Source organism: Pteropus alecto, unplaced genomic scaffold, assembly GCF_000325575.1.
Source record: "Pteropus alecto unplaced genomic scaffold, ASM32557v1 scaffold87, whole genome shotgun sequence".
Classification (NCBI taxonomy): Eukaryota; Metazoa; Chordata; class Mammalia; order Chiroptera; family Pteropodidae; genus Pteropus; species Pteropus alecto.
Genome location: NW_006443225.1, coordinates 13537619 through 13555672, shown reverse-complemented (window position 1 = coordinate 13555672; position 18054 = coordinate 13537619). Strand labels below are relative to the sequence as shown.

Genomic DNA, 18054 nt, shown 5'->3' with positions numbered 1-18054 from the left:
TTTTTGTTTGTTTGTATCTGATTAATTCAGGTATTTCACAAACATTCCCTTTTAGATAAAAAACACCTCAGATGTTCATGTAAAATTCTCCCACATGGTAAAGTAAAGCCATTTTAAGGTTGACACAAAGAATGCCTGATGGAAATAAGTGAAAATAATTTTTTTCCTTATGTAAGAAGCAACTTCAGTTTTGAAAGCTGTAAAATACTACCAGCTAAGGAAAACTGCTTAGATTTTCAGCATTAAAAATCCACCGGATATACATACTTCGAAAGGCAACTGTTTTTGACAAAGTTTCAGTCACAGCTACTGTATTCTAGAGCTTAGAACTGGCATTCTTCGTGTAGAAGACCTACCCGGTGTAGGTCTACTTAGGAAATATCCGTCAACTTCTTAAAAGAAACAGACTCCAGATTACATTTTTCAGTGCAGTCTGGTATTCTTAGGGGAGGACCGAGTTTGCGTTTTTGTTTCAAACAGAGGTGACACTGAGATCTTAGCCGGCAGCCCCGAGAACAGGGATGAGCATCGCAGGGGGTTTCGAAGGCGGGGCCGGGGCGGGCGCCGGGAGCTCGCTCTGTCCTCACCATGTGTCTGCCCCTCCCAGCACGCCATGCCCTTCTGGAGGATCTCCAGCCACTCGGACCTCATGGCCCTACATCACGCCTTGGAACTGGAGTACCTGTGACCGCCACGTAGCACTTTCGAGCGCACAGCTGCTGGGTGACCAGGAACAAATCCAGCAGGCCTGAGCTCGTGTCGGCGCCGCACTAGCGAACTCACCGGTCTCGACATCTTGACGCGCAGCTGCCGTCGGCCTCCACCTCTGCCGTCGCGGTAAACGAAGGACCACGTCTCTTCCTTCAGAACAGCTGTTGACTCTAGTACTGTGAATCCAATGAAAATAAGCCATGAGAATGTTCTAGCACAGCATGTGTCTTTGCCACGTTAACTACATGGTTCAAACCTGTGAAGAAGGACCTGCAAACGCCCAGATTGTTAGCATCGTCAATGTGACGTCAGCGGCTTCTCCAATACAGCAGACCCGATTGCACAACAGAGACTGAAGTGTGTTCCCTGAAAACCAGTGGGGGAATTCTCCTGGAAAGAAGGTTTACTTTTCGGTGTCTCATACCCAGGGTAATCTGTACATCTGTACTTATTTATGAAGACTTTTTTTTTTTTTTAAGAAAAAAAAAAAAAACAGCTTTATTGAGGTATAATCCAAGTACCATCTAATTCAAACAGACTTTTTTTTTGGCATCAAATAACTGAAGAGACAATAGCGTTAAGAAATAAGCGATTAAAGGCCTTTGCCTCGTGACACAGCAAGTACTTTGAATTTTAGCACATTGCAAAGTAGTTTATGACTAATTTAAACGTATAATATGTACATCACTGAGACAATCATGTACAGAAAGAATTTTTGGTGTAAATTTGTAATAATGGATGATTCTTTTACATATTGTTTAGAAAATGATATCGAAAGGTAGCAATGCCTTGATAGCGAAGTATGAGGCATTCTGTGCACAAACTCAGGTGCAGTGCCTTATCAAAGTATACTGGGTATAAATATGTAGATAACGGGGGTTTGTTTGTTTTTTTTAGATAATAATGTTGTCAAGACCAAAAGCATGGATGTCAAGTGTTAATAGGATTTTGTTTTCCAAAATTTTTACATCAGTTCTTTTTTTTATGCTGTTAGAAAGGCCTCGGGGAAATAATACAGCAGTGTCTTAAATCATGTGAAATGAAAGTTCTCTTACATCCTCACTTTTTCATTTTCAACATTAATGTATTATATGTAACTACTTGGGAAAAAAAATGATTATTCAAATGCTTCTTCCCACAAAGAAGGCAGATGATATATTTTATTAATAAAATGGTTCATGAATTGGAGACTAGCAAAGCTTTCATGTGCTCAGATTATAGTGTCCGCATTTTCTTGTTTAAATAGAGGACATCGCCACATATCTGGGATCAGCGAAACTTTGCATGACTCCCCACATTCACGTCTGTTTTCCTGCACACTCTCCCCCCACCCTCCCAGGGAAGTTCATTGCCGGCAGTGGACATGGCTCAGTCATCATCACCAAGGAAATAACTTTACTCTCCACCTATGTCATGTATTACATGACAAGCATAAATATGGGAAATAAACAGTTTCTCAGAGAGTCGTCAGTTTGGGTACTCATTTATCCATAAAGACTTCCACTGTCGTGAAATTACTTTTTGGATGAATTCTCTTTAATATTGAGGAGAAAAACACCAGCTTTGATCCAAAGTAGCTAAAGAGCTACTCTATTCCTTTTCTGAAGTTTCATGTTGCTGCTAGAATTAGTTGTGAATTCTCCAAATTGTTTAACAATTTTTTTTTTTTTTTTTTGCTTGAAGCAAACAGAAGTTGATGATTTTTTAGCCTTTTCCATTTTACGTTTTTGTACTCTGCAGATTGAAAAGTTTATCTTGGCCTTACTGTATAAAGGTGTGTTGTGTCCACAATTGTGTACAGAATTTTTCTTCATTAATTTTGTGTTTAAATTAATAAAACTGATTTGTGAAGTACTGTAAGCTCCTCGAATGTCAGTATTTTCTTACCTCTTTGCTACCTGCCTGATAAGCAGGACCTTGGTTGCATCAAAATGCTGAGTCCAAGGGAAGGGAGTGGCACGAAGCAGTGGCAGTGATGGCCTTTTCAGATCTTTCATGGACGCACGTGGAAGCCTAACAGCTGTTTCGTTGATCCCTGTAAGAACAGACGAATGGAAAAGCTCTTCCTCGAAACTACATCAACTAGATTCTCACTCACATTTATCTACTATAGAACAGAACTCAACATTAAGTATCTTGGATGGCAGAGCATAGATTTAGCCACTTAAGTACCCGAGGGACAGCAATGTTAGGCAGTTCTATCTATAAAGAATGCCCACAATGTAGACCTCTAAAATTTGGCCTGACTAATGGCAGACAGCTATAAGACGGCACAACTTGTTTCCTCCTGGGATTTCATTTTAGACACAACATTCATACAAACACGTGACACTAACATGCAGTTGTCTGACCCACCAACAGGCCTATGATATTCCATTCTTATTCACACAGTGGGCCAAGCTGGAGTAATAGTGTCTAAGCATGCTCAGACCCCCTGAGAATGAAAAAAGCTTGGGGAACGTCTTTAAAGACTGAAGGGATTTTTAGATCTCAGGTGAAGAAAGTATGGAAAACAGGCAAAATGGAAGGCATACCCTCAAAAGATGAATTTTCTAAAGCACCGCTTTTAACATGACACCCCCCAGCCGGAATGTTTAGGCCTCTTTAACCGCAGGTTAGAGCCCCGATGTCTCTAGCCAGCATTCTGGAGCTTCCGAAGTGAGTCTATGTTCTTTCCGACGTTCCCTCTCACTACTGTTCTGAACGAGCCTTCAGTACACGTTAACCGGGCCCTTTCATGGACCAAGCAACCTGTGAGCATCCCTGCCTCACCTCTGCTCTGCACTGAGCCGCTGTCAGCCGTGACCCTCCCCCCTCAATCCACCAAACCACGCCCCGCGCCAGCACCTTCTCCCTCGCAGAGCATTCTTCCCCGTCATGACACGCACCGTGAGCTCCTCCTCCCAATGTCTATAGTCTGACTGGCAATTCCTATTATTTTATTCCCTTCCATAAAGACTCACTGGATCCCTGCCATGGGGGACATGGTCCTAGGTGCTGAGGCAGCCGGTCGCTGCTCCTGAGGCTTGTGCTGACACTGGACCAGGTGAGACCAGACGGGACATGAATTACCGAATGAATAAGTTAGAAACATTCCTTATGGAAAATTCAAACAGGTGATGTGGGTAAGTGACGGGGCATAAGCTTCCTGGAAAGGATGGAGAGAACTGAGATGTTGAACTGAGACCAACTGCTACGACGGGGGCAGCGGTGAAGGTCGGGGGCAGCGGTGAAGGTCGGGGGCAGCGCATACAGGCAGAGGGCCTCAGGGGAGGATGCGCTCATGCGTTCCGTCCTAGGAGTGCAAATCATGCCCATGGGTCCAAGAAGAGATGACGGGAAAGGAATGGAGACTCCCAGGGAAGAACCTGAGGTCGTGGGAGGCTTTGGGTGCTCTTCTAAATGGGACGGGAGGCCACCGAGGGCTTTCCGCAGGGCTGTGACCCAGTCGGAGACTCTGAAACGATCGCTCTGGCGGCTGGGTGAGAACAGCAAGAGAAGTGGGGGGACGGGTCAGTCCAGGGGAGCCATGGCCAGCTTCAGGTTAGGATGGGGACACAGAAGTCCGCGCTTTTTTAGGGACAGTGACAACAGGGCTTGCTAATGGGTTGATGGGGCGAGCGGCGAGACATGAGAGGACCGTGGACACCTCCAGAGTAAGGGCTCCTGCCCCTGCCGTGGGGTCATGTGGCCTGGCGGTTAAGAGCCTGGGTTCCCACCGCAGCTCCCCTGTCTTAGCTGACCAAGCTCAACCCCTCTGTGACCTCATTCCCCATCTGTAAAAAGGGAGAAGCCCTACTTCAGAGTTGTTTTGAGGACCAAATGAGTTAATGCGTGAAAAGTGCTTGGGACGCCTGGGCGTATTATTTAATGTTGCCTATTATTATGCTAAGTATTCACACTCATTTTTCTCCCCTCCTGAAGAACCCGCTCCTGGGCTGCAGAGACCGGCTCTAAAGGCGCTGCATTATTCTGGCCGAGTCTAAGAAAATAAGATGAAAAAGTCTCGTTCCGGCCCTCAAGCATGGGGACGGCGGCTACTGTAAAAGAATCAGTGACCACGACAGAACAGGCTTCAGCACGCGTTCCTGATGGCAGTGGGGGCGGGGGGAGTAGCCCGGGCAGGCGGGAAACCAGTCCCCAAAGAGCCGAAGCCTGAGCGGAGACCTGAAGGCCACAGCTGGCCTGGGCAGCGGGGGAGGGGAGGAGCCGAGCGGACCTGGAGAGGAAAGGAGTAGGCGGGCGAAGACGCTGGGGCCGGGGTGCAGAGTGGGGCCGGGGTGCAGAGTCGGGCCGGGGTGCAGAGTGGGTCCACGGCGCCGGGGAGGGAGAGCTCAGGGCTTTCACGTCCTGCGCCTCAGAGTCCGAGTTCAGACCCGGTGCCGTCACTGCGCCGTGGGGCTCCTCCCCCTTCGCGGGAGAAGGAAGAGGACAGGAACAGAAATTTCGCTCAGGAGCCCTTCCCCGCGGCGACGAGTCGACACTAGACTTCATGTGTTACGTCTAAGTACCGTCTGGTTGAGCCCCTTTCATTTTACAGATTATAAAACACAGGTTACATGCTTTGCCCAAGGAGTCACAGCCAAATAAGGCAGAGGCACAACCCCAACCGACTTCTTGGGTACAATACGGAATCATGAAAAGGTCATGAGCTCTCAGGTCAGTAAGAGCCGGCTCGGCCCCCAAGTTCCACCATGACCTAGCAGGATGAGTTCGGGCAGCACTTCCAGTTTTTAAGATATTTTGTCGTCCCGTCTACAGTCAGCACGATTGTCCAGTGATGTCTGAATGCTTTTTCTTTTAAACCTTAGCACCTCAATTCTATATCATCTTTCCAGAGGTTGGTTTAAAATTTGCCTTCCAATCAGCATTTACAAATGTCACATACACACGCATTTCACAGTAACTTTTTAAATTTGCTTTTCAAAACATCTGACTATGACATGGATGTTTCCCAATTCAAATGAACACAGACGAGGCTATTTGCCTAACAGAATGTAGAGATGATGCCACAGACATTGTGTGCTAAGACCTGGAAGAAATTTCTTTCCAGACTCTGGAATTTACCCGCACTAGGCGCAGCTACAAGAGCTTCAGCTGGAACCACCCTGTCCATCTCGCTCAGGATAGTCTGACAACCCAACAGGGGCAAGTTAGTAAAAGCACTTTGTTCAGTGTCTCTCAGACTGTTTCCATTTCCCTCCGTTATGCGCAATTATACAAACTGACAGGATAACTTGTGGCAGAAGAAATGAAAGGGTTTGTAATTTAGGAAACCTTTGGCCCCGCTGACTGAAAGCAGGTTGTTTGTAAAAAGGAAGCCCTGACCTCAGCTAACTGGCAAACTCTGTCAGAAGCAATAGAAGGAAGCGAAGGAGGAAGAACAGCGCCTGCAATTTTTATTGGCAACAGAAGAAAAACGGATGCTTTGCCAGGGGAAAGCCCTTCCAGGAGACCTCTCCAGTGAGGGCACGATGGCTGGGAGTCACTCTGCGTGTGTGACGACCCAGCTGCATGGTGGTTCTGTTTTTGTGGGCCGGTTTGACTGGGGGACTTTGCTGTTTGGGGACAATAGCGGGACTGACAACCCTGAATGTGGATTTTCTCCGGTTGCCGTCCGGAGTCCCTCTTCTACTAGCACTGCAGAGCCTGCCCCGGCTCATGTCCTGGCTTCATGGAAAGCTCCAGATGACAGGGTGTGTAGCGGGTGTGACAGGAGACAAGCCACCTAACGTCGTTGTCCACATTGGTGCTAGCCATCAACTCACCCTCACTTATTCCCTCCCTTTGTCTGCTATCTGTTTGGCAGGACTCTGCAGTGACCTCTGGGTCATGAAAGAATGGAGGTCTCTGAAAGTTCTCATTTCCGTATGCCCGGGTTCTCAGCTGGATGCCCTATGAAATCAGCTGGATGCTTTGAGAAATCTCTCTGCTTAAGCCCCACTCCAGAAATTCTAATTTAATTTGTCTGGTTTGGGCTTGAGCAGCAGCCAAGGTAAAGAACCATTGCTTTGTGCCAAACAGGTGTGGAAATGAACAAGGAAACATCATATAAAACGGAGTCATGTAGAGGGAGCTCTCACTCACTGCACCTTGCAGACTCCAACAGAAAGAAGCATACCCTACATTTCTTGCCAGGAAGAAAATTACTACACCAATAGAAGGAAGGAAGGTTTTCTCTTTGCCTAGCAACAGACCCAGCCAATGAGAAACTGCCATGACTCAGCCAATGGGAAGCCACTACACTTCGAACGTCAGGTTTCTTCCAATGGACATTATATTTACAAAAGCCCTTCTCAACTCCCCCCTTTTCTCTGAACAATGCTCCTCTTGTACAGACTTGCCTATGGCCTTACCATACATAGCTTGTTGGTCCTGAATTGCAATTCTCTGCTATTCCCGAATAAACTCATTTTGGTGGTAAACACCTGGCTATTTCATTTTCTAAGGATGACACAGACATGTGAGAAACACCATCAAATGACATCCCAGCAGGGCTGGGCAATTTGTGAAGTAAGCTTTCCACCTCTTGGCCTTTCCTTTCCAACCCATTCTGATTCCCAGTTGGCCATGCCTATGCCGCTGAAATCCTGATGACCCAACTCAAATCCATTCAGTCATCGAGAGAGTTACTATGAGTGGAGAGTTCTGCCTGGTGTCAGGGGTGTCCCCCAGGGCTGGCCATCTAGTGGGGAAACAGAGATATACAATAGAAAGCAGACTGGGATGGGGGCCTCACTGGATTGCGAGGCCACTACAAAGAATTTTAACTTATGGTAGACGTCCAGAGGATCAGCAATCAATGTCGGCTAGGGAAAAAGAATTCTCATTGAGGGGGTGACAGTTTCATTGGCCTAACTGAAATAATAAGATGTTGACAGGCTCCTAAACCTAGTCCTCTCCTAGATTAATGAGAGAGAAATGTAGGGTAACTGGAGGCTCGGGGAAGGGGGAGGTAGCTACAATAATCCAAGCAAGATGTGATGCGGGTCCATCCTCGGGCAGCCCTGGGGGGAGGACCGTGGAACCGACGCGGCAGGTGTCCCAGAGGCAGAGCTAGTTATGGGGGGACGGGCAGGTGGCTGGGCTTCCAAGGTCCTCTTGCTCCCCTGCTCCCCATCCAGCATCGGAAAGGATGGAACCATGTGCAAAGTATAATTAGATCACAGGATTACAGCCAAGTCAAGGGGAAGGTGTTGCTTCGTTCTAAACCTTCATTCTAATCCAGAAGTAGAAGGCTTTGCCATCTTTGGAACTGTATATGTCATCGAGAGACAGCGTGCGTGAGCTGCAGTGAACCGCTGTTTCCAGGGGCAAGAGGAGCAACCTGGTTTCCCTGGTGATTCCAGAGAGCACAGCAATCAGGCTGAAGCCCTTTACATATAACTGAGAAAATGTCACTTTCCCATTTCAAATGGGGAAGGGGGGCTGCTGAAGGAGATTAAGAAGCTAAACCCTATGAGGCCCTTACGCTCATCCTCCAAAAACGTAACCAGGAGGGTGGCGTGGGACACGGCCTAACTTCCAGGATCCCTGGGCAGGGCCTCTGCAGCATCTCCGGGGGGACATGGATCCCCACGAGCGCTCGCTCCTCCCACTGCCCTTTGAGGGACTCTGCATCCTCCGAGGAGCTTAATATAAGACCCCTTTGACGGTGTCCCTTGCGCTTCCTTGTTTTACAAGCACAGAGCCCACCTGAGACTCACAGCAAAGTGTTGAAGAGGAAAAGAAAAGGAAGAAAGCAAAGAAAAATCCAGAGTGTGGGTGAGGAGAGGGGGTAGTTTGCTGTCGACTTGGGCACAAAAAGGGATAACTTTTGACTGACCTCCCCCCCAACCCCGCACTTGCTCTGTGATGTGGGGGAGGCCTGGAGAGGCTCCGCCCAGTCACAGGGATCAAAGTCCCTGTGAGCACAAGTCCAGACGGCCCCCCAGAGCGGAGGGGGTCGGAACAGGAGGAGGCCCTGCCCCCTCCGCCGGCTCTTCAGAAAGGGCCTCTTTCACAGCCTTCGCCTGTTCCTGTCGGTTGGAACCTCTCACTGAGAAATCTCTGCAGGCCCCATCACCTAGTATACTTTGTGGTTCAAAGATAGCAAAGGTTTTGCACAATTTCCATTCTTCCCAAAGTAGTTAAAATGCAAGCAGGCAGGGGAAGGAGCTGATGGAGGAAGCACACGCCCTTATTGGAACAGTCTTGTTTTGAAAAACTTCTGCCCTCTGGGGTTGAAAGCATTTCTTGGCCCAGTGGAATCAAGAGGTGCCGTGATAGCTCCAGAAATGCTTCCAGCCCCTGACCTTGATATTTATTTGCAAAGCCTTACAGGAAATCAGTGCTACGTGTTCCATGAAAAACAAAGGAAAATGCAGGAATCAGGAAAAACAACAGACTGCTCCAAACAGCCTCACATCGACAGACTTTAGGAAATTAGATGCTGAAAAAATAGTTCCCATTAATGTGTAATCTTTCAACAAGTACTGAAGACCCACTACGTGCCCAGCCCTGTGCTAGGTGCGGACAGGTCTGCGCCCTGAGGTGCTCACGTTTCTCAGGGTAGGGTAAGAGGTGCCGCTAAAATAAAGGTGGTGAGTGGGCGATTTGGACTTCACCAGTAAAGGGAAGGGTGAGCTGGCGGCTTCAGGTGCAGAGGGACCGGGAAGATTACTTGGAGAAGATTCTGAGGAGAACGTAACATTTAATCTCAACTGTTGAAGAGCAGGTAGGAGTTTCAGAGATAGAAAAAGCAGCATGTAGGTGGAGGAAAAGTGGATAATGTCTAAAACGGTTTCAGAAATTAAGCCTAAAAATTAACTATAAAAGTTAGGCATGACATTGCATGTCCATTTATGAAGTGCTTTCTACATATTATGAGAAATTCACAGAATAGCAAGAGAGATGAACCATGCACATAAATGCCCAGAATTCAGTTCACTGAGGGCTGCAAACTTAAATGACAACAGGCGGCCAGTAAGTAATATAAATGTGTATGCGCTGCCAAAGCAAGCACGTTATATAAATGAGTGAATGATACAAGGCCTATCCTAGAAATCCCAGGACCTTCTCACTGGGAAAAAAAAATAAAAAAAATCTTTCTTTTGATAGTGACAGGAGTTTAGGAAAATATTTCTACACTATAAGAAAAACATGAGAACGAGTATATTGCAATCAGCACTAGGCATTGGTCCTCAGAGAGAAGGAGACAGCAGAAATGAGTAGGGACCATGTGAGACACAGAAGAGTGTGGCCCCACAAAGTGGACAGCTGCTTCCCAGTGCTAACTGGTTGTTGCCATGTAGGAACGCTGGCTCAGGGTGTCAGGTTATCCAGTTTTCGAGAGAAGCTAGATATCCTGATACTGGGAAAAGTTGATTGTGGGAATCTTAAATTTTGTAAATTATGAATCAAAATACAAAGGGTTGTAGACAGATTAGAATATGACATGGGCACAGTTTAAAACATTGGTAATGGGAAACATTTCTATCTGTAATGTCTGGGAAGGCTGCATGGAGGAAGTGATGTCCAAGCTGGGCCTCTGAGGAGGTCACTGGCAGAAGTGTTGGCCCTGAGTAGGAGCCTGAAGGGAAAAAGGGGTCAAATGACAACATTGTTCATACTTTTAAAAGTCATGTAATTCAGTGGTCCTAAGTTTAGCTACATACCAAAATGACCTTGAGAATTTCTTTCCCACATTTATATGTTTTAAGTATTAATTTTTAAAATATTTATGTCCACAGATTTCTGGTCAAGATTGCAGAGTAGGTATACACCTTGCTTGCCTCCCACTCTGATCCCACAGCCACGTGGGCGGTTAAGAATCAGGAGGGATATCTTGTTGCGGAGGTCCCCACTGAGGAGCCCAGCCCCACACCAGGCTACCCAGTTCAGGGCACCAGTGCCTGGACGAGAAATCCCCATAACATGTCTGTAAAAATGAGTGAGATTTGTCAACAAAGACAACAGGCTTCTAGAGACCTAGACACTACAGGTCTTAAAGGGCTCGCGCATAGACTCACTTGCTTACAAATTCTCTCGTAGCTCCAGCACAGGGACAGCAGTTCAAAAACTGCCAGGGACATGTGGGGGGTGGGGGTGGGGAATCAACTGACTAGCTTCAAGGCAAGGGCTACGGGGGCAGCTCTCTCCGGGACAGAAGTCCTGGAAGACGCCATGTTTCGTTGTTGAGCTCTCCTCCAACCCAGCCTGTAGTTGTAGGCAGGTTCCAAATATGCGTCTCCATCAACCTAGCTAACACAGTTCGCCTTACCCTAGTGATTCCCTGAGATCCAGCCCCAACCAATTCATCACACGCCAGGTCCGAATCTCTTTCAGTGGCTTTCCCACATAAATGGCCTTCCTCAGCTCCAACTACAGACTTTTTCAAAATCCTCAAAGGTCCATAAACCCCAAACAAGCAGAGCCTAGCCTCCATGTGCTCTGTACCTTTTGCTAAGCAGCCCCAAACTCAGCACTAGTGGACGCTGGCTCTGATTTGCAGCATAGCCTTTCCCAGGTGCCTCCAAGCCCAGCACAGGCAGCTACCAACCACAGATCATTTTGTAGTTCCTACCAGGTGGCCCCAGGCCAGGCACAGGCAGCAGCTGAGCTTGGCCTGCAGCAGAGCCACTCCTAAGAGGCCCCAGAACCAACATGACATGCCTGGTGGCCAACTTAGGGCTACACCAGAGTATGACCCAACCAGTTCTACAAATGATACCTGCAAGGGTGGACTCAGCAGGCACCAGAGCCCATCTAAAGCAAATCCTACTCTGTGGGTTCAACCCCCACACAATAGCATGTCTGCTGTAGTCACAGCCAGTCCTCACAGCCAGCAAGAATGAGGGTCAATCCCACCCACTGATGTGCCAACAGAAATTGAGGATCAACTACAAAAGGAGGACACACACGACCCACAAAAGGGACACTCCTGGAGCACCTGGCTCTGGTGACCATAGAGACTTCACCACTGGGCCCCATAGGACATCTACTATATAAAGCCACTCTGCCATTACTGGGAGACACAGAAGATCTACCTAATACATAGAAATAAACACAAATACATAGAGGGGCAGCCAAAATGAAGAGACAAAGAAACATGTCCCAAATGAAAGAACAGGATAAACTCCAGAAAAAAAAATGAAACAAAACAAAGGCAAGCAATCTACCAGATATGGAGTTTAAAACGCTGGTTACAAGGATGCTCAGTGAACTTAGGGAACAAATAGATGAATTCAGTGAGAACTTCAACAAAGAGACAGAAACCATAAAAAAGAACAAGACAGAAATGAAGACTACAATAACCAAAATGACAAATGTATTAGAGGAAGTCAACAGAAGACTGGATGAAGTAGAGGATCGAACCAGCCATCTAGAAGACAAGATAGTGGAAAATACCCAATTGGAACAGCAAAAAGAAAAAAAGAATTTAAAAAGTGAGGATAGTTTAAGGGATCTCTGGAAAAACATGAAGCATAACAACATTCGCATCCTAGGGGTATCAGAGGGAGAAGAGAGAAAGTCATTGAAAAGCTAATTGAAGAAATAATGGCTGGAAACTTACCTAACCTAGCAAAGGAATTATACAAGTCCAGGAAACAGTCCCAGACAAGGTAAAACCAAAGAGGCCCACACCAAGACTCAGAATAATTAAAATGACAAAGTTTAAAGACAAAGAGAGAATCTGAAAAGCAGCAAGAGAAAAGCAGTTAGCTATGCACAAGGGAGTTCCCATAAAATTGTCAGCTGATTTCTCAACAGAAATTTTGCAGGCCAGATGGGACTGGCACAAAATATTTCAGTGATGAAAAGCAAAGACCTACAACCCAAATTACTCTACCCAGCCAGGCTATCATTCAGAGTTTAAAAGGAGAGACAAAGAGTTTCCCAGAAAAGATGAGGCTAAAGGAATTCATCGCCACCAAACCAGTATTATATGAAATGTTAAAGGGACTTCTTTAATTTGAAAAGAAATGGTAAAAAATATGAATAAGAAAATATCGGAAAGAAAAGAATCTCACAAAGGCACTTTGTAAAAGCAGTGGATAAACCTACTATAAAGCTACTATAAAGGTTAAAAAGCAAAAGTAGGAAGGACATGTGTAATTACAATAGATTAATGGATACACACAAACACCCATATACACACAAGTAAAAACTAATGACAAAAACATACACATGGGCGGGGGGAGTGAAAACTGTAGTAATTTTAGAACGTGTTTGAACTTAAGCAACCATCAACTTAAAATAGATGGCTATAAACATAGCTTGCTTTATATGAAGCACGTGGTAACCAGAAACCAAAAATCTACATGAAATATACAAGAAATAAAGAGAAAGGAATGCAAACAACACTATAGAAAGTCATCAACATACGAGAAGACGGCAAAATAAGACAGGAACGGAGAAGAAATACAAAACAATCAAAAACAATAAAATGGCATTAACTATGTACGTGTCAGTAATTAACTTTACGAGTAAATGGACTCAATGACACAGGGCGGCTGAATGAATAGGCTGCCTACGAGATACTCATTTAATGTCCAAAGACACACAGACTGAAAGGAAAAGGATAGAAGAAGGTACTTCATGCAAATGGAAATTTTAAGAAAAGGCTAGGGTAGCTATACTTATATCAGAAAAAAAAAAAAAAAGACTTTAAAACAAGGGCTGTAACAACAAGCAAAGAAGAGCATTTCATAATGATCAAGGGATCAACCCAACAAAAGGATTTAACTCTTGGAAACATCTATGCACCCAACATAGGAGCATCTAAGTAGATAATGCAAATACTGACAGAGATAAAGGGAGAGATAGATAGTAATACAGTCAGAGAGGATGTTAAGACCCCATAGCTCAATAGATAGATCATCCAGACAGAAAATCAATAAGGAGACAGTGGCCTTAAATAACACATTAGACAAGATTAATTTAACTGACATTGTTGGGACATTTCATCCCAAAGCAGTTTTGATCTTAAAAACCATTAACAAAGTGGGGAGAGAGGAAACATACCTCAATGTAATAAAGGCCACATATGACGAGCACACAGCAAACATCATACTCACAGTGAAAAGCTTTAAGATCAGGAATAGAAGAAGGATGTTCACTTTCACCCCTTTTATTCAACATAGTATTGAAAGTTCAGACAGGAAAAGAAATAAAAGGCATCCAGATCGGAAAGGAAGAAGTAAAACTGTCATTATTTGCGGATGACATGATATTATATATAGAAAACACTAAATGGCCCACCAAAAAACTATGAGAATAAATGAATTCGGTAAAGTAGCAGTATACAAAATTAATATTCAGGAATTGGTTAATTTTTTACACCAATAATAAACGATCAAGAAGAGAAACTAAGAAAACAATCCCACAAAAAATATATGAAACAATCCCCCCCCAAAAAGATGAAAACAAAAACCCAAAAGACAACAACAACAAAAAACCTTCAAGAAAATAATCCCATTACAATTGCATAAAAAAGAATAAATACCTAGAAATAAATTTAACCAAGGAGGTAAAGGACATGTACTCTGAAAACTATAAGACACTAGAGAAATTAAAGTAGATATAAATGGAAGCATATGCCATGTTCATGGGTGGGAAGAATTAATATCATTAAATTGTCCTTACTATCCAAAGCAATTTATAGATACCATTCCAATCAAAATACCAATAGCATTTTTCACAGAACTAGAATAAATCATCCTAAAATTTATCCAGAACCACAAAAGACACCGAATAGGGAAAGTAATCTTAAGAAACAAAGTTAGAGGTATCATGCTACCTGAAATCAAACAATACCACAAGTCTATAGTAATCAAAACAGCATGGTACTGGCATAAAAATGGATACACAGTTCAATGGAGCAGAATAGATAACCCAGAAATAAATCTATGCCTATTTGGTTAATTAATCTATGACAAAGGAGTCAAGAATATGCAATGAGGGGTAAAGACAGTCTATTTAATAAATGATGTTGGAAAAACTAATAAATGATGTTGGAACGGACACATGCAAAAAAAGTGAAATTGGATCACTTTCTTACACCGTATATAAAAATAAACTCCAAATGGATTAAAGACCCCAAACCATAAAACTCCAAGAAGAAAACATAGGCAGTAAACTCTGACATAGATCTTAGTCATGTTTTTTTTGGCTACGTCTCCTCGGACAAGTGAAACAAAAGAAAAAATAAATGGGACTCTACTCATACTAGAGTTTTTGCGCAGTGAGGAAACCATCGACAAATCAAAAAGACGACCTACTGCATGGGAGAAGATATTCGCCAGTGATCTATCCAATAAGGGGTTAATATCCAAAACATAAACTTACACGACTTAATTCCAAAAAGACAAAGAATCCAATTAAAAACCAGGCAGAGTACCTGAAGAGATATTTTGCCAAAGAGCAAATAGACATATGAAAAGATGCTTAACATCACTAATCAGAGAAATGCAAATTAAAACCACAATGGGATATTACCTCACATTTGTCAGAAGAGATGGCCATCAATAATAAACAGACAAGTGTTGGCAAGGATGTAAAGAAAAGGGACCCCTCCTGCACTGTTGGTGGGACTGCAAATGGGTGCAGCCACTGTGGAAAACAGTGGAGTTTCCTCAAAAACTTAAAAATAGAACTACCATATGACCCAGCGATTCCACTTCTGGATATTTATTCAAAGAAATTCAAACACTAATTTGAAAATTTTATGCATCCCTATGTTCACTGCAGCCTTATTTACAACAGCAAGATATGGACGCAACGTAGGTGTCCATCAATAGATGAATTCATAAAGAAGTTGTAGTACATATATGTAATGAAATGTTACTCATTTATAAAAAAATGAAATCTTGCCATTTGTAACATGGATGGACCTAGAGAGCATTATGCTAAGTGAAATAAGTCAGACAGAGAAAGACAAATTCCTTATGATCTCACTTATATGCACGATCTAAAACAAAACAAAACAAAACAAAACACAACTGAGTCCAGTCTGTGGGGTGGGAGAGCACGGGGTCACCCCGGCAGGTCAGTTCCCTATCCTAACTGCCTTGACTCAAACCACCACCAATGCCTATTGCATTTTTACCATATATTCGGTCAATATCTACATGCATAGATCCTGACTATCTATGCTAGATCCTCGATTAGACAGATGGGAAGCAGGAGCAGTAGGCTGGCAAAGTCCAAGCCCTCAAATGTATTTCAGACTCTCCTGGACAAGAGGCTCACACACACGCACTAACAGTAAGAGAAGGATGATCCACGTCCCGGCTCCTCAAGGCCATGGTCTTTGCACTGTTCCAGTGACTGCTAGCTACTCCTAGAAACCAGTGTGCGAGTGACAATAGACAGCATCGACCACTGTCCCTCTTTCCAGCTTATTTAACTGCATTTTAATAACTTCCAATGGTAGAAAACTAGACGCTCATGGTAGGAATTTTGAAAAGTACACAAAAAATAATAAACCCATGCGTGATTTTTCTACCTAAGATGTGGCCACTGTTAATAGTTCAGCAAGTTTCTTTTTAACCCATTATTTCTTACGTAAGCTGAGATCACTGCATATTTGACGTTATATCTCGTTTTCCCTGACAGTTTAATAAGTATTTACCCATGTCATGAAGCGTACTTCCTGAACGCCATCGTTTAGAGAAGCATAACATTTCATTCTATGAGCACATGCTATCTGCCAGGTGCTGCACACCAGTCGGTGCTAACTGCTTTGCTAAGAGCTGGACAGGGGGATAATTTCAGTTGATCTTTACAACTAGGGTGAGCACTATTATTAATTCCATTGTTCAAAAGAAAAAAGTCCTCAGTTACAGAAACATAAAAGAATTTGCCCAGTGTCACAGAGGTGGTAGAGGTGGAACTAGGATAAGAACCTAGAAAATATGACTCAAAAACTTACCTACTTAATGAATCTATTATACGGTCCACTGTCCCCTTCCCCAACATGGATAGTAATGGCTTCTGGTAAGCCATAGGCCGGAGAGCAGGCTAGATTTTTACATGCATTAATTTATCCTCTTCCCACTGTTATTCTATTGTCGTCATCTTTTAACAGATGAGAAAGCCGAGACCTGGAGAGGACAGGTGACATGCTTAGTATCACACAGGAAGGGAGGGCGGGTCTTGAGTTTAAACCCAGGTCTCTGACTCCAGCCCTCAACCTGACGGCTCTTCTCCACTAGAACATAAAACAGTTTCATTGCCACATCCAAGGTCGTGAAGATTTTCCTGTTTTCTTCTAAGAGTTTTATAGTTTTAGCTTCAATATGTAAGTCTTTGATCCATTTTGACTTAATTTTTGTGTATGGGGTAAGGTAAGGGTCCACCTTCATTCTTTTGCACATGCGTATCCAGTTCCCCCAGCACCATTTGTTGAAAAGACGGTTCTTTCTCCATTGAACGGTCTCGGCACCCTTCTCCAAAATCATGTGACCATATCTGGAAGGGCTGATTTCTGGGCTCTCGATGCTATTCCATTGCCTTACTAAACTATTTTGACGACTTTAGTTTTGTATTAAGTTTTGAAATCAGGAAGCGTTAAGACCTCCGACTTCGTTCTTCTATTTCAAGATATTTTTGGCGAGCTGGGGTCCCTTGGGATTCCATATGAATTTTTGGATGGGTTTTTCTATTTACGCAAAAAAGTCACTGCGATTCTGAAAGAGTCCACAATAAAGACATGCAAATAGACTAATTGTAATAAAATGCCGCGAGTGTTGGGAGTCATTAATCGTCCCCAATGGACTGTCAGCACTTCGAGGGTAATCATTTCACATTTGTATGCCCCTCCGAATCTAGTATTAGAACGTGTGCTGGGTAGAACTCAAGGCTTCTGCATTAATTAAAGATTACAGACCCTCAAATACTTGTTTCCTTGTCTGATAAAAATGGAGATGTTTTAAGAACTGAACAAAATGAACTGAAAATAAACAGACTTCTTTATGATCAGACTTCAAATTCTCAGCAAAGTAAAACAAAGTTGAGTCCTGGCTGGCACAAACATGTCATAATTTCCATGATTATATAAGAGTTTTGATGAATGCAAAATAAAGTTTGGGTTTTTTTTCCCCTACAGTTCAGAACAAGTAGAACCTCTTTCCCCCAGCCAGAGCCAGCTGCAGCTTAATCAAATCTCAAAGTTACACACACACACACACGCACACACACACACGTGTGTGTGTGTGTGTGTGTGTGTGTGTGTATTCTGATCATCAGAGCTAAGTGGTTTATTATTTCAGGGGCTATATTACTAGCTGCATGCTTATTGTAAATGCTCAGGATTGGACATGGCTTGTTCTATTTATAGCATTAGTACTATTTTTTAAGTTT

At 43.9% G+C, this 18054-nt stretch overlaps 1 protein-coding gene across 7 annotated transcripts in view; it reads left to right on the top strand.

Annotated features, from left to right (window-relative positions):
• Positions 1-2529, top strand: part of EYA1 (EYA transcriptional coactivator and phosphatase 1) — a 145615-nt gene extending 143086 nt beyond the window's left edge. For 4 of the 7 annotated variants that reach the window (XM_006924024.3, XM_006924026.3, XM_015598585.2 and 1 more), the window contains one exon: positions 608-2528. In XM_006924024.3, the coding sequence (XP_006924086.1) occupies positions 608-688 (81 nt within the window). In that variant the 3' untranslated portion in view covers positions 689-2528. Of the gene's footprint in view, positions 1-607 lie in introns of all 7 variants that reach the window. The other 3 variants (XM_025041181.1, XM_015598586.2, XM_006924023.3) reach the window with 2 other exon arrangements.
• The last annotated feature ends 15525 nt before the right edge of the window (positions 2530-18054 follow it).